The 20724-nt window shown below is 45.5% G+C and overlaps 5 protein-coding genes across 6 annotated transcripts; 4 read left to right on the plus strand and 1 right to left on the minus strand.

Annotated features, from left to right (window-relative positions):
• The first annotated feature begins 423 nt into the window (after positions 1 to 423).
• Positions 424 to 1959, plus strand: LOC108118548 (27 kDa hemolymph protein). The gene is made up of 2 exons (XM_017231302.2): positions 424 to 702; positions 1031 to 1959. Exons 1-2 carry the CDS (start codon positions 528 to 530, stop codon positions 1792 to 1794), a joined length of 939 nt encoding a protein of 312 aa, XP_017086791.1. The 5' UTR covers positions 424 to 527; the 3' UTR covers positions 1795 to 1959.
• Positions 1960 to 3585: 1626 nt separating this feature from the next.
• LOC108118506 lies at positions 3586 to 5592 on the minus strand. Its single transcript, XM_017231246.1, has one exon. The coding sequence runs from the start codon at positions 5590 to 5592 to the stop codon at positions 3841 to 3843; it is 1752 nt and encodes a 583-aa protein (XP_017086735.1). The 3' UTR covers positions 3586 to 3840.
• A 4439-nt stretch (positions 5593 to 10031) lies between these two features.
• Positions 10032 to 10757, plus strand: LOC108118510. The gene has a single exon (XM_017231250.2). The coding sequence runs from the start codon at positions 10141 to 10143 to the stop codon at positions 10735 to 10737; it is 597 nt and encodes a 198-aa protein (XP_017086739.1). The 5' UTR covers positions 10032 to 10140; the 3' UTR covers positions 10738 to 10757.
• An 822-nt stretch (positions 10758 to 11579) lies between these two features.
• LOC108118502 lies at positions 11580 to 12603 on the plus strand. Its single transcript, XM_017231240.1, has 2 exons — positions 11580 to 11652; positions 11806 to 12603. The coding sequence occupies exon 2, from the start codon at positions 11806 to 11808 to the stop codon at positions 12601 to 12603; it is 798 nt and encodes a 265-aa protein (XP_017086729.1). The 5' UTR covers positions 11580 to 11652.
• A 1917-nt stretch (positions 12604 to 14520) lies between these two features.
• LOC108118508 lies at positions 14521 to 18518 on the plus strand. Of its 2 annotated transcripts, XM_017231249.1 has the most exons (4): positions 14521 to 14547; positions 14603 to 14848; positions 16479 to 16852; positions 17776 to 18518. In XM_017231249.1, the coding sequence occupies exons 2-4, from the start codon at positions 14846 to 14848 to the stop codon at positions 18446 to 18448; spliced, it is 1050 nt and encodes a 349-aa protein (XP_017086738.1). In that variant the 5' UTR covers positions 14521 to 14547; positions 14603 to 14845; the 3' UTR covers positions 18449 to 18518. The 2 variants fall into 2 exon arrangements, with proteins under 2 accessions (XP_017086738.1, XP_017086737.1); XM_017231248.1 differs by having other exon boundaries at positions 14527 to 14848.
• Positions 18519 to 20724: the final 2206 nt, after the last annotated feature.

Here is a 20724-nt window from a genome sequence, read left to right on the forward strand (position 1 = left end):
TCGTTTGATTGAACAAAGCCGAAACGCAATCGCACAGTGGGCATAAGACCACTAAATATATGCAACTAGTAAGTTAACTTCACAAATGTCATGAAGTTCACGACTGATGCGGAATTTCTTTACAGAAGTTACCTGATCAGCCTCATATAGGTACACTATACACTTAGATAAGCCTAAGGACTATAAATATACAACTTTATGCATAAGAAGATCGAACTATAAAGCCGCGAAGAATTATATATAATTTTTGGTAATCACCTCGAAATACATGATAAGATTGCTGTTATCACGTTTGGGTTAGCTGAGCAACACATGAGGTGACCCCGATCTTAAAAGTTTTTTGCTGTTTCCCGATCAGTTTCAACCCACTGTGTGGCGTCACCGCCGCTTGGCTTCGCGTTGCCCTGAAGCTTCGTGCCCGGGGGAAATCGCTTTCATTCAGTCACAGGCACCACTCAACCACAGTCGAATCTACAGACGGATCGGACTGCACCGCGACCACCTCGACTTCCCCATCCAACGCCACCATGAACAAGTACGGTATGTTGGCCATCTGCCTTCTGGCCGCTCTAGGCGCCCTGCTCCTAGAGGTTAGGGCCACTCCGGCGGCCACCGCTTCCTCCACTCAAAAGCTGGATCCCAGCCAGCTGGGCGGACTGTCGGCCCAGTTTTTACCGCCCGAGTACCGCAACACGAGCCTGGGTGAGTGTTTTTGGAAGTGACATAACCGCTACCTAGATATATTTACACCCTTTTAGAGAGAGTTTATGAAATGGTGAGCTCGGGTTATTAGTTCTGCTGCCGCTGTTAAAAGTGTCCCTTTTAAGTGGCAAATTTATGGTTATTATTTAGCATTGCTATCAGAGCTAATATTGAACAATATATGATAGGTTCTGACTAACAAATGAGTGACTTAATCCAAAAAATTGATTACGTACGAAAGCGAGCAAAAAAGGTGTATAACTCAGACCTTAGTCACCAAGAACGATAACGAAGATATTTCATGTCTTTCTCAACCCCCTTCTTTCAGAGGACATTAAGCGGATGTATCGTGAAAAGTGCAAAAAGGTGAATGGAGCGGACAACGCGACCTTTTATGACGAGATCGAGCGGGCGGCGATCAAGATGAAAACCTGCATCAGTGGTGTGGCCAATCTGACCGCTCTACAGGAGGAAATGGAGGTGGCGAGACCGAATGGCGACTTGGACACAGTGTTCCATAAGTACTGCCTAAAGGCCCCGCAGGTGGAGCAGTGTGTCAAGGACTTCAACGAAAAGGCCCAGCATTGTTTAACCGCTGAGGAGAAGCGTCACCAGGAGACGGTGCAACGAATTGGAGCGGCTCTTCTGGGTTTCGCCTGCTCGCGTGGAGGCGATCAGATTGCGCTTTTCATCGCAGAACAGGGACCAGAATGCCTCGAGGCCAACAAGGAGGCCATAAACAACTGCCTGAACCAATCCTTCCATCAGTATATCCCCAAGGATGGCCAAGTTCCGGATCTGATGAGCAACCCTGAGATCCTGTTCTCGCCCACCCACTGCGTGGATTTGCAGCGCTTCGAGTCCTGTGTCATCCACCATTTGGAACAGTGTACCGAGATCACACCCGCCAACATTGTTCAGTCCGTTTTCCGCTTTGTGAAGAACGAGACCGACTGCCAATCTTGGATACAGGCCCGTGCCAACGAGAAGCCCGTCCTGCTGGCCGCCTCTACCAATAATACAGCCCCTGGGCTCACTTACTCCTTGGCCGGCCCTCTGCTGGGCGCCACAATTCTCTTGATGCGTCCCTGAAAAGCAAAACTCTTTTGAATTCGGTTTTGCGATAACGAACGCCTGTATATTAATACTTTTTTTTTTTGTGAGTAGACTGGGTACTGGGTATCAGTACCATATAATTTAATGTCTCCTAAGGAATTGCTTATAATAAACGAGATTGCGATGAACGCAACACCCGAATCGAATGTCCACTGGTCAAGGCCCAAGAATCATATCAGAATTCGTAGATCATATATCACCTAATATATATTTTCCTATCTGGGAAGATATGGAAAGAACGAACCTTTTCGTGTATTTTTACCTTATCAGATATAAATTGGCTATCATGAATAGTGCTCATATTAGAGATAGATTAGGTTCCCCTCTATAATGTATGCAGATATGAACTAAGGAGAGCTTTCCATTCAGCACATGGAATGGGGCATACTCTTGGGCTAACTTTTTAAAAGCTACGCGCTGCGCACTGGAAAGATTGACTCGTTGTGTTGAGTTCTAGGCTAAAAACTGACATAATATTAAATGATTGTTTTTTTTTTTGGCTTTGTTATAGGCAAACTTCTAATATTTTAAGGGTAAATTCGGGATTTATGAAGATCCGCATTTCTGATAAGGACAGACACCATTTTTGAAAAAAAAATTCAAAAATTGTACTTTTCGAGATTTGAATGCAATTATGTTAGGAATCGAAAACCAAGCTCATTTTTGGCTATTTCTTGGAGATATTACTGATAGTTTGGACGTAAAATCGGGTTTCGCATTTCTGATAAGGGGTAACATCATAAATTTTGAAAATTTTATAAAATATACTTTTTGAGATTTGAATGCCAGTTCATTATGAATCAAATTACAAGCTCAACGAGGTAACCACTTTTGGCAATCTTGTGGTTTAAATACAGACAATTTGGTTTCGAAATCAAGATCACGATTTTGGAAAACAAATCGCCAAAAAAGAAATCAAAGTAAAATGCTATCTGGCCCAGTGTCCAGTGGGTTTGTGAGAAATGCAGAACTCAAAATGTACTGAAACCCCACTCAAACCGGAAAAGAAGAGAAAATCCAGCTCTGATACGAGCTGATAAGCTGGAAGAGCAATAGTAAAAACAGCAACATAACAAACGTGCTTATCATGATTAATGACTGGGTTTACCTGGCGAAATTGGGCAATTCTACGGCCACTGTATATATATGTGGAATATTTTTCACAGGCTATGACTTGGAAGAGGCACTATCATATTCGTAGTATCTGCAATGCCATCGGTGCCTTAATTGCTTTCGCTCTGGATATGCCGAATTCGTACGTCAGGTATTCCCAAATTCCAGATAAGCTTCGATTCGATGGGTTATAACGTCCTGAGTATATAGCGGAAGAAGTGCCAAACAAAGATACGACTGGCTTTGTAATCTATAGAATTCTTGATCGGAATGGTAAAATATTCGCCGAATATTTGTAATGCGTTAAATCTTAAATCAAATCTCAGATCGCAGATGTTTCTTTAGACCAATTCCAACTTAACTAGCCGACGATGACGAATTCGAATGAGTCGATTTCTACTGTAAAAACACACAAACAACTTCGCCCTACCTCTCCCCTTCACACATTTTGATTAGTTGTACTTTCCACTTGGCCCCCAGTAGGGAAACAATCAATCATTGCGAATTCCATGCTTATCAATGCATAGGCAGAACTGGGTGAGAAGCTACTAACTATAACTTCTTCGGTAAGATTGACGTGCTTCCTGCAGCTCCAAAAGTTATAATACCGCCTTTCAATATACTGAGTATATTCTTCATTTTAATAAATACAAAAAAAAATCATATATTAATTGTACAATCGCGGTTTCGATTCTGAGGTGCTACTTTATCGGGTCCCCCCCTGCTAACTAGCTGGGCAACATAAGATTACGAAAGTAATTAAAACTCTGTCAAGGAAATCCTAATGAAGGCCAACCGAAATGGAAAATGAATCAGATAGACACAATTCTAGGAACCGGATGAGCAGTTGACCGTCAAGAAACCTTCAAGCACCAAGACTATAAACTAAAACCTTTACTGAGCCTCTTCTTAGGATACGGGTTGCGGAGGAGCCGGAACAATTGGCTGGAGAGGCTGTTGCTCCCGCTCGAGCTCGTCGCCTTCCTGGTCGAGTGACTCCTCCAGCTGCTGCTGCTCCTCGAGATCGCTGACTTGGGCCAGCATGTCGTCCAGATGGAGCCACACATATTCCACAGCGGCACGCAGTTCGCTGGCAAACTTCCAGGCACTGCGATCCTCCGTCAAATCGGTGAGGTTATATTTGACATCGGGTTCGCGGTAGTGCTGCATTTGAGCCACCGACGTATCTATGGTGCGGGGATTACAGGCGCCGGGCAGCCACTTGAGGGTAAAGTGGTTGTGCAACGTCAAGGAGAGACGGGCATTGTGGAAGCACTTTGTGGCTTTTCCTGGCGAAGAGTAGTTGGTTAGCCTCTGCGTGTGCAGCAGCAAAAACAACTCCCCGGCGATGGCCTGCTCCTCGTGGTTGCTCACCTCGGGAACCACTTTGGTGAAGTATGAGTTTATGAAGCACAGGGCGGGAAAGCGACCAGCACATGTGCCACCCTTTTCAGTCTCCAAATCATGGGTCTTCTGCACCAACTGATGCCAATTGCGATTCTGACCCTTGGGCATTATCACCTCATCGACATCAACATTCACCAGGTAATCGTGACGATACAGATTCCTGTAGAAGCAATCGTTGTAGGGTATGAGCTCATTTAATCTCTTCTCCAGCTTCCTCTCCTGCAGCAGCATGTGCTGGTAGTGCCTCAGCCTGGGCATCCCATTGGCCAAGGTCAAAGGTCTCAGCTCCAAATATCCAGTGCGCTGATAATAGTCCAAGACCCTCTGAACTGCCGGATGCACATCGTACATATAGGCATAGATCTGTGAGGCACCAAGAATTCGCTGCAGCTCAAACCACTCGATCAGGCGATCCGATAGATCCATATAGGGAAAGTCGAAGCCCTTGAGGCAAACCCCAAAGCTTAATGGTGCCTCAGACACATTTTGGCCGTTGGTGAAGTTGGTATTCTGAGATGGCAGAGCTACCGCTGGCTGCTTTTGGTTCACGTTGACCCTCAGGGAGTTGCTGGCTTTCTCGCAACGGCTTGAGACTAATGACACTGTTCTGGGCAAGGCCTGGGACAAATTCGGCGGCAATTCACTAGGAACCGGACAACTGAGCAAGTGCGGATAGTTTAGTTTCGGTTTTCTGCCCCACTCTTTGAGCCACACGCTCAGGAACTCCGCTACAGGCACCACAATGGGCTCTCGATAGTCCTCGAACCACAATTGGCAGTGGGTTGGTGGAAACTCGTATCCGATCTGATTGGCAGTGGCCAAAACCCTTACCGTGGGCAGTTTGACCGCCTTTCTTCTGTCATAATATGCGGCATACAGGCGGAAGGTCACGTTTGAGTTCACAAAGGTCTGCCAGTAGATGTTGTGCAACTGCAGGTCCAGAGGATCAGGATATGGGGCACATGTCCTGTTTATCTTGTAGCTCATGGGCTTTGCCCAATGGTACCAGAAGCCGTAGTCTACCTCGGGCAGTTCCTGCTCCAATTGTCGCACCAGCTCCTCTTTCATGGGCTCCTCCAGGTGGTGAGTCGGCGGTGGAGTTACCTTTCCTACACCTGTTTCTCCTCCATTACGACCCAAAGTACTGGGTCTCAGCTCATCCGTTTGCTGCAGAGCACTCAAGAGGAGAAGGATCGCGAAGAGGGCCGCCGTAAGTAGAATTATAAACCGAACGAAACGACCTCTTGTGGACATTATGCTCGACTGCGTACTGAGCACTGAGGACAGGTTGCCGGCACCCGGCAACGCAATCTAATCAAAATGAGAGTGGCTGCGACGATAACCGCCTTCATGCCTAGTTATCTTCACCTGCGACTATGGCTTCATCAATTAACCGAATTTAGTTGCCCCAATCCGATCGCGTAATGAGTATAATTGAATCGGGGTTCCTTTCTGGATTTTTGTGATAGGCTGTTAAACCCAGCTATGCTCGATATGTAGGGTTCAATGGGAACAATGTTTACTAGCTTATGCTCAAGTTTACTTATTTGGTTGAAAGAATCGCTATCTGAAACCATACTTGGACTCACTATAGATAATAAACTGCCTCATGAACCAATGAGATATCACATATAGCTCATTTAAACGGATTCTGCTTAAATGCTTTTGGTCAGAGGACAAACTCTTTCGAAAGATTTTCTTCAGTGTGCGAAGTTTGCTTTATTGACATTCTCACCCCGGAAGGGGATCGAGAATATCTACGGACAACAACTTTCTCGGCAACGGCAGGATAATAGAATTGTGAAACAACTTTTTGATGAGAAACTTTTTTGCTCATTACAATGACCAGCCAGAGGGATTCCCATTAGGTGGTAAATTGCTTGTGATGACAGACATAATGATGACGGAGATTGAAATGCTGATGGCAGTCGGAGGAAAGGAGTTCAGGACACTCAGCCTGTTTCACCTGTTGCCGTATCACGCACCATTCCGCGATCGATTCTCGGGCGGTGGAAACTTTTCCAGAAGTCTATTGGGTCTACAATTAACAAAGAACATTTTACGCTGCACTACGGCAGAAGTGCAAACTTTCCGCCGTAATTGCCCAGAAAAGTAACACAAATAAAACGCATTGACGCTTAATTACTTTTGCTAAATGGCATCCTCCCCCTCGTCCTGTTGAAGTCCTTTCAAATGGGAGAGGTAAACAGAGGAGAAAATGGGGCAGGACGGTCGGAGGGTGGGGCTCCCTTTGGCCTGCCGGTGTTTGACTTTGGTTTCGCTCTTTTCTCTGCAACGCTTTACATTTTCTCCGAGTTCTGGCTTTTTGTGAGTGACATTGTCGGAATTGTTTCCTCTAAATTTAATGGATATTTTTTCTCCTCTTAATTTAGAGTTAAATAACAGATGCGCTATGGAAATTATATTACGTAAACTGCGTGTTTATTTTATCTTTATTTCGTCCATCCTGATTTTCTGCCCAGGAACCTCAGTATTTTGATCATAACGAAGCCAAAAATTGTCCAATTGTGGAATGCCATACCTCGTTGTAATCGTTATTAAATTTCCATAAAAACGGCATTCACAACTAAAAATCTAGATTTTTGGTAATTTTTAGCAAAATTGCATGCTGGTACTGATACTGCTTATCTATAATGAAAAATTGCATTTCTCCTCATTTTCCCAAAGATGACAATATTGTGTCCATAACTGAGACACCATTTATGGTCCGAATTTGGAATGTAATATCTCATTGGGATCGTATTTTAATTCCTAGCAGATCTGCATTCAAGGTTTAAAAAGTCAAATTTTTGCCATGTTTCGGAAAAACGGTGGTGTTACGACTAAACTAAGATGCGAAATTTGTTTTATGCCGATTTCCCCCAGCATTGGTATTATTATGCCCATAACTAAGCCAATATTCCTCCAAATTTGGAATGCAATACCTCATTGAGATCGTATTTTGATTTACATCAAAACTGCATCCCCACCTTAAAATGTCTAATTTTTGCCATTTTTCGTAAATTTTGATTATGTTACCCCTTATCGAAAATGCGAAATTTCTTAAAAATTGAAATCGTCAAACCAATGATGAGGAAAGTTTGCTTAGGTCCGTCCTTAGCTTCACAAAACAGTCAATCTTTTGGCTATAGGTATAATCCGATAAGTACGAGTTTGGCTAGAACAATAGTTAAAGGTACTTCTGAAGGAAAATACTCTCTAAAATAACACTGAAATTGCAAAGGTTTACAACGTTTATACTCCAGTTGAAAGGGTATTTTGACGTTCTGGATACCAAAACGGAATCCCTTGTTGGCGATCGAGTAAGACCTTCTGTGTGCTGCAAGTCGGCACGATTTGGCTTTTGCCGACGTCACAATTTGAAGAAGCTTTTCCACTTCTGGCTCCGCCCAAAACTTGGTCCAAAAAGTTGCGTGGCCTGGCCGCTTGGCAAATGGAAGTTTTTGATTAAAAGCCACCACTACCTCCTGCTCCCAGTTTAGAAGTTCCAGCTGCCAGCAGGCTGGAGCCGGGGAAATTGTTAATTGAATGCATTTGGGATCCCTGCAATGTTTGCCTGTGCGTGATATGGGGCACTTTGCCAAAAGGCAGAAAATGAAGGAGCCAGCTGGCTGAAGGGCGACTCCGGAGGGGGAAAGCCCAGGAGCAGCTGCTTCAATGTGCGAAATGCTGGCCTCCTCGCACTTAGCCAAAGAGCTCCACAAATGCTCTGCCAACAAATGCTCTCGGCATCGATAATAAGACCTGTCCAACACTGACTGACAACGACGTAGTCCAGTTGGCCAAAAAGTGTTGGTCAAGAGTTTTCGTCTTGCGACTACGGAGTTTCTAAAATAGGTTCTACCAACAGTGTAGGAATATTAGTTATTAGTTATTTAGCTATTTCAGGCCATCGACTTTTTAAGCCCCTTGCCTTTGTAAAAGAGAGCAGGACGATGGCCACTTGCAGCTGTTTCCCAGAGCTTGCGGCATTTAAGGGACATCCGAAAATGTAGAACACACGTCCACCTCTCTGCGAATGTGGGTGTGTGTGTGGGGAGGTAGTGGCATTAAAAATGCATTGGTCAGTTCGTTTATTAAAGCCCCTTGGTTCAGTTTCGTTTGGGTGAAAAGCTTACTGGGAGGGCCAGTGCAGCTGAAAGGATTCCACTCCATTTCAGGAGACACATAGTTTTCATTAGCTCAAAGAAAAGGCACGGCACGGAAAGGATGGAGGAGGGTGCCCCGCTCAGGTGGGGAAAGCCCTTAAAGTTAAGCGCATAAGAGCGGAGGGAAAGTTGCCTTAAAGACTTTGCCTGTCAATAATAGCAGAAGAGCAGCCGGACCCGGAGCCGTGTGCGTTTGGAAATGGAAATAGGGATGCGGATCCGAATCGGTGCTGTTGCCGCGCCCACTCAGTGTCCGTGGGCGAGGCAGCTAAATGCGAGGAGCAGCCTCCGAAAGCTCGAAAAGAAAAGCAACAGCAGCAGCAGAAGCAAAAGCAGCTGCAGATTTTCTATAAAAGCCGAGACTAACGAGATTTGATGAATTGCAAGTCTTTGTGAATGAAGCTACAAGAAAGCTGCAGCATGAATAGCCCCTAGACACCACCCTCCCTATTGCCCTCCATTTCTCCATTTTCCAACCTTCCTCCATGCGCTTTTCCATCTAAGCCAGGTCTGCATAAAAAAACCCATTAAGTGGTTTAAAGCAGTGAAAAAGCGCACTGCATACAACACAGCAAAAGAAAAATGCAGTTGACATGAAAGCCAGCCAAAAGGGGGTGGAAACCGGGCGTACTGGGGGTAGTTGGGGGTAGTAGGTGGCGGAGACAGACAGTTGAACAGCAAAAAGGAGTTGGAGCAACAATGCTCATCCAGATGATGAGATAAGGAACACAGCCGCTGGAGGAGGACAAAGCAGCTTGACGAATTACTTGGCAGCTGCTCCAAGTGAAAACTCGAGAAAAATCGGGAAAAGCCGGGAGAAGGCGAGGCGCAAGAAATTTAATTTGACCAACATTTTGATATATCAAGTTCAGCCGGAGCCGAAAATTTATGACTTGCTGACAGAGCAAGCGGAGCAGAAACCCCAGGAATGGGATGTCATGTCGGCAGAAAACAGAGAACAGAAAGCAGAGAGGAGCCAGTGCATCCGAGGATTATGGGATCATTTGCAGTTGCAGCTCAGTATTGTCTATTCGAGGTGCGGTATCCTAAGGAAACTGCAAAGATTGAGTTGCTACTTAAGCGGTTGGTTAAAAGCTTCTGTGTCTTCAATTAAATGCAGGTAAAATAGTTTCCTGATGAGCAAGATATTTTATATACTAACAGTCTTTTTGGCTTTGAAAGTGCAAATGGTGAATGGTAACTTAAAAGCTGCAGTGCAAGCTTGTCTATGATCAAGTTTAATCTCTAAAGAGCCAAAGCTTATACATAGTAGCAAAGCTCTCGCCAAAGAAAAATGAAAGTAAGCTGACTACTATTGAGTGCACTTACCATTTCCACTAGCCTCACGTAATGAGCCCGCTGGAAATGAGGAAAACAAGACCTTGAAATCCAATCCTGTTTGACTTGTGCCGATAATTGCCATTGCCGTGGTGTCCATGACTCAACTCCACAGGGGGGAAATTCCATCTGACTCCAGTGTTCCAAATATATTGTTCCATATTCCATAGCTCCCTGGAAAAAACATCAACAGTATTAGACTTGAAGTAGCATTAACTTCAGTGGAAAATTTCAGTTCAGAGCTCAAAAGGCTTTCCTGGCGGTTCTTAAAGATTCAGGCCAAGAAACTCTTCTGATGGCTCGTCTTACGGCTTTGAGCATGGCGGTAGTGCTCCACTCGGTGCTGGGCATTTCGTATTACTACTACTTCCGCGGATCACCCGAATCTGCTGCTCCTGCCTTGGGCGCCTGGCTCTTCTCGGCCTGCATTGTTGCCTTGCTCCAGGCGGTAAGGATCTTTCCCAGCACTGTGCCCGCCGATCAGCGGTTTAGAGGTAGGAATATTAATAATCGGGCCATCCAGCCGTCCTGGGCAGCGCTCTTCCTGGAAACGGGCATCTGCTGTTTGGTGCTCGATGTAACTCTGACCAAATTATGGCATCGAATTGAGTCCCTCTGCCAGTGTGCCACTGTGGGCGTCCTCCAGGCATTGGCCGTCGAGGAGCAAACTTTCCTGGCCTACGAGTACTGGACTGTGGGCCTGACCACTGGCCTGATCGGGGCATGCCTCCTCTGGCTCACACTCTGGGCCACCGCGTTGCCGACGAAGCTTCATTGTCGCCTGCTGGACTGGCGGCGCTCCTTTCATCGCCACTGCAACTCGATGCTCTTTGGGCCGGGCACTCCAATGCCGGCACAAGCGCAGGAAAGCGCCCAGAGCTTCGTCTCCTGAACGGAAATAGAAGAAAAATATATCAATAACATATTCAAGGGACGACTGGTTCTATACTAATACTATACACTCCTGCTCCTCCACAATCGCCCAGAACTTCATCTCTTAACTGGACTGTCCTTCTCCTGGAACAAAATATCAATATATTAATATCATACGAGACTAGGATTAAATACAAATTAAATTTTTAGTGCTACAACAAAGAATAGCAAACATTTTGTTTTGTTTTCCTAAACTCGCAAGGTGGATATAATCCTTTATCTGATCCAGTAAAACCAACTGCAAGCCAACAGCCACCGACTACTTTCGGCTGGCGACTGGAAAAACGCCGACTTCCCTCTTCGAAAAGATGTGAAAACCAGTTAAGCCATTGCGGCGTAATGCGGAAGAGGATGGAACGCTGCCTCCGATCCGAGATCCAAATGCGACACGCCCCCAAACAACCGATTCGGAAAACGGAACCCAGCGGATCAACATAAGGCGAGCCAAGTCGATCGAAAACGAAAACGATAACGAAACCAAATATATGATGTGACGGCTGTAAACTTGAACTTGAAGCGTGGCCAAAAGCGATGGGCACGGCGGCAACTAGCAACTAGCAAGTAGCGACTAGCCAGCAGCAACATGCAACATTTTGGAGCCTGACACACGCAACAATGCCGCTGAAATGCTTCCAATGAAGTGCCAGCCAAATGCTGTTGATGTGGTTTTTCGATGCTGGCGTGTTTTGCAGTGGCTAAAACTGCAGCCCCAGCTAGTTGCCAATAGCGGGAAATTGGCCGAACAGAGATATAAAAGCCAAGCCAGCGACGCAGCCGTGTTAATCAAAGCGCGTCGCTTGCCAGGAAAAGTGCAAGAGTTTTCCACGCTCCCAACTAAACTTTAAGTTGAAATCAAAAGCGAAAATTATACAAGGTGAAACATATATTCTTTTTGTTTTGTGTTTATGAAATGCAGAAATCATTGGATTGGCAAAGTGAAATAAATTATATCAAATTCGATATTAGGAAACTTCGTGATGTTCCTATTTCTTATAATTATATTTCTTGTAATTAAAACTTTCAACAGATGTTGTGTCGCAGACACAGTTACTTACACTGCCAGCTGTTCCTGCTGCAGATCCTCGTGGTGCCCTTCCTGGAGGGATCTCCGGTTTCGAGTCCGGAGATAGCGAGTAATAGCAAATCACCGAATAGCGTGCAACAGGCACAGCAGCAGCAGCAGCAGCAACAGGAGGCGCATCTCAACTCTCTGAGTGCCTATGCCAGCGGCTACAACGTGGCCCAAAACCAAGTTCAGAACCAGGTTCAAACCCAGGTTCTTTCGCCCACGGATCCTGCATTTAAGCCCTCCTACAAGATGCCCGAAATGGAGACTAACTTCACGCCCATGCAAACTGCTGGAACTCCAAGTGTGGCCGGTCTACCGTCGACTCCTATGCTCATGCAGTACCTCCCGGCCCAGACAATCCAGGATGGATCAGGGAACACGGTCCAGTATCTTCAGTTAATCCCCACCCGGCCAATTATAGTGCCCATCTCGCCGTACCTTTCGGCCGCTGCGGCCGCAGGATCTCCGTCGATCTCCGCCGGCGGACAACCGGACTTTGGCGGACGGACAGGCCCTGTTTTGAGTGCTCTGCCGCCTAATTTTGCAGCTCTCCAGGGCTATGCCGCTGGGTCCATCAATCCAGCTGCCGCCTTCCGCAACAGCTACCGGATAAATCGTGAGGCCAAGGACAAACACTTTCCGCCCTCTTTTTCGCTAAACCTCAACGAGTATTTGCCGGCCTCCTCGATGGGTTTGAGTGGAGGTCATGATGCCTCCGCCAACGGCCCACATGTCTACCTTAGGGCCAGACCTTAGAATAGAAGCAACCGCCAAAGTCTCGCAACGTTCTAGCCTATAAAATTGTAATTTTTTGTTGATAACCGTAAGTCTGTGTTTGCCTTCTTAAATTGTTTATTTTGTAAAAATGTTTTAAAGTAAATAATGAATATCTTTATCAATCTCAATCCAAATTCATATTTTAAGGTGTTCAGTTCTGGGAGTCTTCCCTATAATTTAATTACCAATTGAACAAGTTGGGCTGCGAAGTAAACAACAATGTTGCCAAAAGTAATTGTCTTTAAGTATTATATCTTTTTGTATCCCAAGCAACGCGACTTTGCTACACATTAAGCGAAGGTTTGCTGTTAGATAGAAAAACCTTAGACCCACTTTGCTTTCCATTCGATTTACATAACTCCAATTCAGCTGAGTCACTGATGTCGTTCTTCGGCGAACATCCCGCTTTCGTTTTCACACCAGCCGTAGGTGACCCAACCGCGAGAGCCCCACCAAGTAAGCCCAAATGGAACCAAGGCGTTACAGTGCCCCGACTGTTTATTTGCACAGCGCGGTAATGAGGAACAGAGGGCCAACGAAAACACAACTATGATGGAGGAGTGCTCCTCCACTTTACAGCTGGAACCCGTAACCGAAAGCAAAACTGAAGGTCGTCTTGGACAGAATGCAGGCCATTGTTTTTGCTAGTTCGTATTTAGCGTGAAAGTGACCAAAACACATTTCACGCCCCACCGGAACAGAGACGGGTAGTGTGTGTGCCACGCAAACCTTGAGGTTGCGCCAGCCATTTCATCTGTCCACTCCTAATTGTCACAACTTGACAAATTCATTTGGCATTAACTGTCTCGAATCGGAATAGAGTTTTCATTGCCTCAATTCAGTCTTTGGATGGGGTAAGTAAAGGGGCAGAGCCCAAAGCATCTTTCACTTGCCGCATTAAGTGGGGCAAATGCCCAAAGGCCTTTGATCTTATCGCGGCAGATAAATGCCTTGGCGTACACTCTATATTTGGTCAATTACATCATCGAATTGGTAGTTTTCTTTTCTCATTACCACTGAAACTAATGAAGAAAGTTGTTAAGGAGAAAGAATTTCTAGACTGAAGATCAACATTCAGCTCTCATTAAGTTGTTTAAGAAAAAACAATAAATCAGAGGCAATGTTTTGGACCAACTTGAGATGTAGAAAAACTTGCAGGAACCGTCTACTACTTTCTATTAACCCCTTTCCGTTAGGGTATTGAACGCATTGCGAGGGGCATTCCATGGCGCACTGAGTACCACAATTCACTTTCAATCACCAACCATTACACATGTCGTCGTTGCACTGACGATGATATATCCACGGCGATGCGGAGGACGCCCCGTGGCGGTGAATCCCTTGTAATGGGATTTGGATGATGGGTCAGATGGCCATTTGCCGCAGAGTTTTGGCTGCGGAAATGAGCGGTTATCGATGCCCAGACTTTGAACCTCGATTAATAGTCATGCAGACGGACGACGATGACTTACATAGTTTCGAAGGGGTGTGCGCTTCACTTGTCCGACGTTGTTATAACACTTTAGAGCGCGTAAATTAGCCTTTGTTGTTGCTGGGCGGTGCTCGCTTTGTTGTTGCTGATTGAGTTTGAAATGATTTCAATTTGAGTTGCCGAGCGCCGAGCTTGAAGCTTGAAGCTTGAAGCTATTTACTTTCATTTTCAATTAATTGCCGCAGCTCTAAACGGATCCAATCCGCCTTTGCGTTCCACCCATCCATCCTTCGCTCATCTGCATCTCTAGATATCCAATGAATGCCGTGCACTTGGTTCCGATATTGGGGGTTTTAGATTCGAGATGCGAGATTCGAGACCACCGCTTCGAGATTTGAGACCTGAGAGAATTAGGCAGCGTAACTATAAAACGTCGAGTCAAAACTTCGCGCCATTGCAGTCGCCTCAGCGCTCGACACTCGCTCGGTTCGGTATTAGTTTTTGGTTTTCGGTTTTCGGCTTTTGGTTTTAGTCCCCATTTTTCAGCTTCATTTTCATTTTTGGCCGTTGGACTTGGATCAAGTTTTGTGCTCACTTTATTTTTTTGGTGTACCAAAAAGTGTAATCCGTGCAATCTGGTGAATGTTGTCCGAGTTTGCTCGCTCCAAGGAGTGATCGTCGTGTTTTGGCCGAATCAGAGGGGTCAAGCAGCCTCATCATCATCAGTGTTTTGCGGAAGCTATTACCATAACTCATAGTGGAGTTGACCATAAGTGGAATATTGTAATCATGGTGCGTATGTAAACGACCAGGCAGGAATTACACCTTAAATAATGGCATACTAGTTACTGGGTAAATAGAAAAAGTACATCTAAAGTACGTAAATATGTTTGACTGAATACCAAAGATAGGGATTAAATATAATTAAGAACGTTCTAGAAATCCTTCAAAGTTCTTTGTTTGATTGGGGTTAAGGTATTCCCTTCCTATTGCTTAAAAACCTTATCTATCCTTCTGAATTAGTTAATCAAAACATTTTACAAATTAATTTAAAATAACAGAAAAACAAAGAAAAGAGATTAACAGTGACTTCGGCATTTCATAAGCTGAAAGGTATTTAGGTGGCGAAAAAAGAGAGGGAATGTGGCGAGTTGTTTTCAAAAGTAGTAATCTCTAATGCGCCCAAATGAAACAATTTCATGGTCCGCGGGTTGATTAATGACCCGATATGTCACCAGGCGTATTATTTTGACCAACAAAAGGGGGAAAGTTGAGTAAGTGATAAAGAGATATAGAAATCAAGAGAAACATAGGTGTGTCCAGTTCCCTTTCATTGGGAAACTAATATTCAAAGAGCACTGACCTCTGGATTTGCAACAAACGAAAACAGATTTTCACCTTTTTTAAATCTGACATTGCCCCAGAACCTTGATTGATGTCAACTGCAGTCAACCGATCTATTCGAACTTCACTCACTGGCCCTGCTAAGTCTGTTGCCTTTTTACACTGATGCTCACACTCTGTGTGGTCGATTTTAGCCAAGGCTTGATAGGCAAGGGGAGAGGTACAAATTACGCGTCTTAACGATGCGCACTCAATTAGCTTCTTTAAGCCATCAATCAAGCTGCATTTGCATCGTACGTCTTATGTCATCTGACCTGGTTATCACCTGGATAATTAGCCGATGCCAGGGCCAGCAAAGGCCAAAATAGACTCGAAAAGCCCCTGAACTGGGGCACGCATGCGACTTAGTGAGTGCAACTCGTTTTGCAGAATTTTGCGGCTGCTTCAACTATTTCAACATCAACTGGAATGCTTCTTCATCGCGTGACAAATGGTCGTAAGCGGTTTGGTCAGAGCTTTCGAAGATTCGAATTCGGATTCGGAGCTTGCAGTTTAGGATGGAAGACTTATGTTTTAGAAAGGCCGCTCTGCAAGTGACTTATCAGTGATGTGGCCTTCGCCAGCAGGTGCAAACTCGAAAAGTAGATTCAAGATGGGTGGTGGGGGTGTCCCGCAGCATTTTGGGGCTTGGTCTGGGCAAATTTCACACCACACTTGTCTCTAACCACAATCTTTCGATCTTTCCACCTGAAACATAAACTGGGGAAGTCCCCTGACCGCCCTTTTGCAATTTTGAGCTAAATTAAAAGTGGTCAAACTCAATTAAACGCATCAATAGGCGCTGATGGGCGTGGACAGTTCGCTGCTCAGCGAAAGGCGCCAAAACTAAACCTCCTTTCACCAACCAACACCAGCAGTGCAAACTCTAAAAAAGACAATTCATTCAAAGATCGATGTTGCGAATACACCTGATGCTGTGTTTACCTCTTCAGGGTCAGCCTTAGACTACATCTTTTGTACATTTATAGTGTTCATTTAGTAAATACTAAAGCATTATATTACGTTTAACTACCTGAAGGTGTTGCATCACCTTCTCCTACTGCCCCTCGTCTTGATGACTGGTGTTCAAGCTGTCTTATCACCGCCTTCTGGCTACGATGACGACACTTCGCCTCTGCCACTTCGATTGGAGGACTTGGAACGGGAACAGGAACAGCCACTGCATCAGCTTTTGGACGTCAATCAGGCGCCTCTCCTACCCAACCGCTACGAATGGAGACCGGAAGTAGCCGCCAGTCTGCCGCCCAGTTACATACAGCATGCCGCACAACGGGAGCTGGAGCTTGAGCGGCTGCAACGTTTGGAGGAGCTGCGGCAATTGCAGCGGCAGCATCAGCAACTCAGTGCGGGCTACGCCTTCCCCGCCCGCCTGCCGGGCGGTGTGCTTTTCGTGTGAGTATTGGCTAGGAGAAAGCTTGTTTAAGCCAGCTTAAGTTTGGACTTTTAGCTTTATGGGCAAGTTTACATTTCCCTGGGCTTAAAACCAGCTATGGAAAGCTCAAGCTTTAGCTATGACCCCAAATAAGCTGATACCAAATAAGACATACGCTTAAAGCCAAAATCTGTGCTTTGGCACCAGAAGATAAAGGTCAAAACTTTTGAGAGTTTCGGTTAAGTCTTTCTGTATGCTTCTGTATCTTGAAGATTGAACTTCAAACCAACTAACCTAAGGGACAATATCTATGACATACCTATAACAGCTGTCCACTTTTAACATATTACTTAAGCTGTGTAATAGTATATGCCATGTTATCATACATATGGATATAGGATAGATTTCATCATTTCATTTTTGATTTTATTTATATGTGGGATAAAACTATATCTGGAGTTAGAGAAGACAGGACTGTAGACCAGTCCATAGTAATAGTTAGACTTTTAAAAATAAAGAATGATCCTCTGAAGTTAGCTTACGACTTACACAGTGATATAAGAAGCTCTAAGCTTAGGCTTTTAATCAATAATCAAAGTTCACTTAACCCTCTGAAACAGACATTTAAAGACCAACTGATTGAGGGCTAGTTGGGCAGTGGATTGACGTATAAATTGCCGCTTGGGGATCGGAATTGGAAATAGAAATGCTAATCGCATGAGCGATGGAAAGGAGCTGTGATTTTAGGTCCAACTAGCCAATTTAGGATGGTTAAGTTAGTAAGTTAGTGGCTGAAAGCGTTGAAATGGCAGCGTTTCACTTACAATCTCATCAGCTTCCGACAAATGGAGACCGCGATAGCTGCAATTTAGGGGAATTAAGCCATTAGTTAATCAGCTTCTTTTTATTTTCTTTTTTCTTTGCAATAAATCCTGCCACACAGTGATCCCACGGCTGCCACACCCACTCCCACGCCATCGGCAGCAACAACGGTAGCCTCCTCTTCTTTTCGATTAACCAGACCCATAAAACCCTACGACTTGGATTTGGGCCATAACGGCATTCAGTATGTGTCCAATAATGAATTGCCGCCCCTTCCGGTACCACGCCCCTTGCCGCCACCACACAATAGGCCGCCTTTCATCTATGGATTCACCCAGGGCAACAGACCCACCAACAACAAGCTGGTCCAGCCCCTGGTCGTCCAGCAGTCCAAGCAATTCGCCTACGCCCCCGCACCGCCTCCACAGCGACATTACGCCAATGGACCTCGGATTCCACTCCCATATCCTCCGAGTTTTGTGAGCATTACGACCCGCAGACCCGGCTTGGACAGGGTCAGACCGTTCCGGCCATCGCAGCCGGATCCCACGCCCGATTTATTTGCCGGGCGTTCCTCGAAATCCCTGCTAGACTCCTATATTCCCAGCTGGGAGGTGTTGCGCCTAATCAGGGAGCGCAGTCCGCAGCAAGGATTCACACCCATCCAACGCCAAACGCTCGCTTATCCAGCTCCAACGCATTTGAGACTCTATAAGCGAGATTTCCAAGTAGACCGGACGAGAAGCGTGAAGAAATCGCTGGGACAACCGGAAAACACAAAGACAAAAAGCTAGTGCGGGTCTAGCCCAACGATTTTTTTTTACATACTAATATTAATATATGTACCTACAAGTACGAATATTTATTTCAGCGAAGATGGAGTGTGTTTTATTTGAAAGAGGAAACTATTTACGACTCAGTCAGTGTATGATAAGGTTATAGTCCGTTTATGGCATTAATGGAGAAATAAAGAACCCATGCCCTGTGTTTCCCCTGCCACTAAGGCCAAAAGATGATCACATAACAGCAAGTGCAGCATCTCCAGCTTTCCGTTTTAAGCCAGACCAGGCCAGGCCATCGCGGGCCAAAAGCGAAACCGATCGAATCAAATGTGCAATATGTGACTTTGTCAATAAGCCACAGCCAGAGCCAGTTGAGCCCAAAGCCACCGAATCGATCCTTGGACGGACTCTCCCCTCGATGCTTTGCTCGATGCTCACGTAATCGCGGCCATAAGCCAAACACCCAAACAGCCAAACAGCCAGCAATAACAAACAATTACGGTGCGACGCCACTCGGAGTGGCCACAAAATTATGATTTTTGTGGCAGTGTGCCGAGATGCGGCTTCGAAATCCGCCAGACACAAGACTAAAATAAGACGGACAGGTGGTGATTTATGCAAGTAGGAAGCGAAGATGCTGCAGTTGCGAGTTGTGGCAAATGTTGGCGTTGCCGCTCTGCGATTGGCGCTTGCCGCTTGCTTTCGGCTATCTCATGGCTGTTAATGAAGCTGTCACTGGCACAAAATTGTTGCATTGTTTGTCACCCATTAAATATGCAGACGGCGAATGTGGATGATGATGATGCTGTTGACGAGCAGCCCTGCCCTGTTTTTAAGGGAGTGATGGCAAACGTATTTCCTAGACACGGACCACTCTAAAAAACAAACCAGAAAAGGTCAACAAAAATTACACCCAGTGAAGAAACATCTGAGGTCAATACTCCCTATGTTCAGCCGATCGTAAGTTAACTGAGCGAAGCTTAAATGCGCTAGAGATATGGCCACTTCCTTGAACTAGAAAACAAGAGAATTAGATGGATATGATACTGATGGATGGGACTTTGGGACCTCTAAGCCAAAATCTATACTTTTACCGATTTCGATTCAACTGGTGCAAGGCTAGTGACCTGCTCATTGTGTCAAAACTGGGTCCAGTTCATCCGAATAAATCGTAGGCCCGATCTTAAATCGGCATTCGAAATAAGAAAGGGTCGCCCACGGTCAGCCTCCTCAGTCTGGGCTTTATGTGAGATCCGAGGGTCCATTATCATGGGACTTGCCCAGCACAATAAATAGTCATAATTCATAAAGCCGCATTATTGTGAGCGCTGACTAAGTGACATTGTTGCACCGGCGGACAATGAGCCAGGGCTAGTTGAGCTAAGGCTGGTTGTGCAATGTTTGCTTAGCCGCGGCTTCGATTCCCTCCGGTCATCGTTGGCATTGGGCTGGGAATCGGAATCGGCATCGGAATCTGGCGGAAATCGAGTGGATTCGAGAGCCAAGACTTAGGAGGAGCACAAAAGAGCGTTGAACCGGCAAGGTGGCCAACATTTTAATTGGTTTTCCATCGATGAGCGCCCTTCAATCTATGGCAAAGAGATCGTAGGTGGGTGGAACTGAAGTTACCCTAAAGAAGGGATTAACTAAAAACTAAGTTACCTATAGCTATCCAAACTACAATCTCCCATTCAGAAATCCTGCTAGATCCTCGAGGGGTTCCTATACCTCTAAGAGATTGTCGTCGACCCTGAAATGCCCAAAACTTCAGACCCAGACCCAAGGGTATCTGGAGCGAAAACACTTTCGACAGTGAAGCCACGTGATTGCAAATGAAGTTTCCAGTGTTCAGTTATCTGCAGTTTTTTATCTTGCGCCGCTTAGTGTCATGCCTAGTGTCTTTTGAGAAACAGATTACCAAACCGCACAGCGACGAGCAGGCGAATAGCCGAACAGCCAGCCACACTCTTGTTATGCCATTTCTCTAAACCCAAAAGCCAACTCCAAATCCCAGGCCAAGCCCAAGCGAAAACAACTTAATGCGCCAATTAAAGTGCCACTACACGCGGACCCCTGGGCACTCTCTTTTTTCTCATCTGGATGCTCTGCAATTGTCTTCATGCAAATTTCTGTTTCTGTTTCGATTTGTCTGTGGCTTTGTGCGGGGCCCAGAAATATAGAAATAATTTTAATCAAAACCGAAACCCATTCAACCGAAATGAAAGGCCCCGGAATCGATGCTGGCTGGCTAGCCAGTCGAGTCAAGTCCAGGCCTTTGTCATAAGCCA

The sequence above is a fragment of the Drosophila eugracilis genome, unplaced genomic scaffold, assembly GCF_018153835.1.
Source record: "Drosophila eugracilis isolate 14026-0451.02 unplaced genomic scaffold, ASM1815383v1 contig_376, whole genome shotgun sequence".
Lineage (NCBI taxonomy): Eukaryota > Metazoa > Arthropoda > Insecta > Diptera > Drosophilidae > Drosophila > Drosophila eugracilis.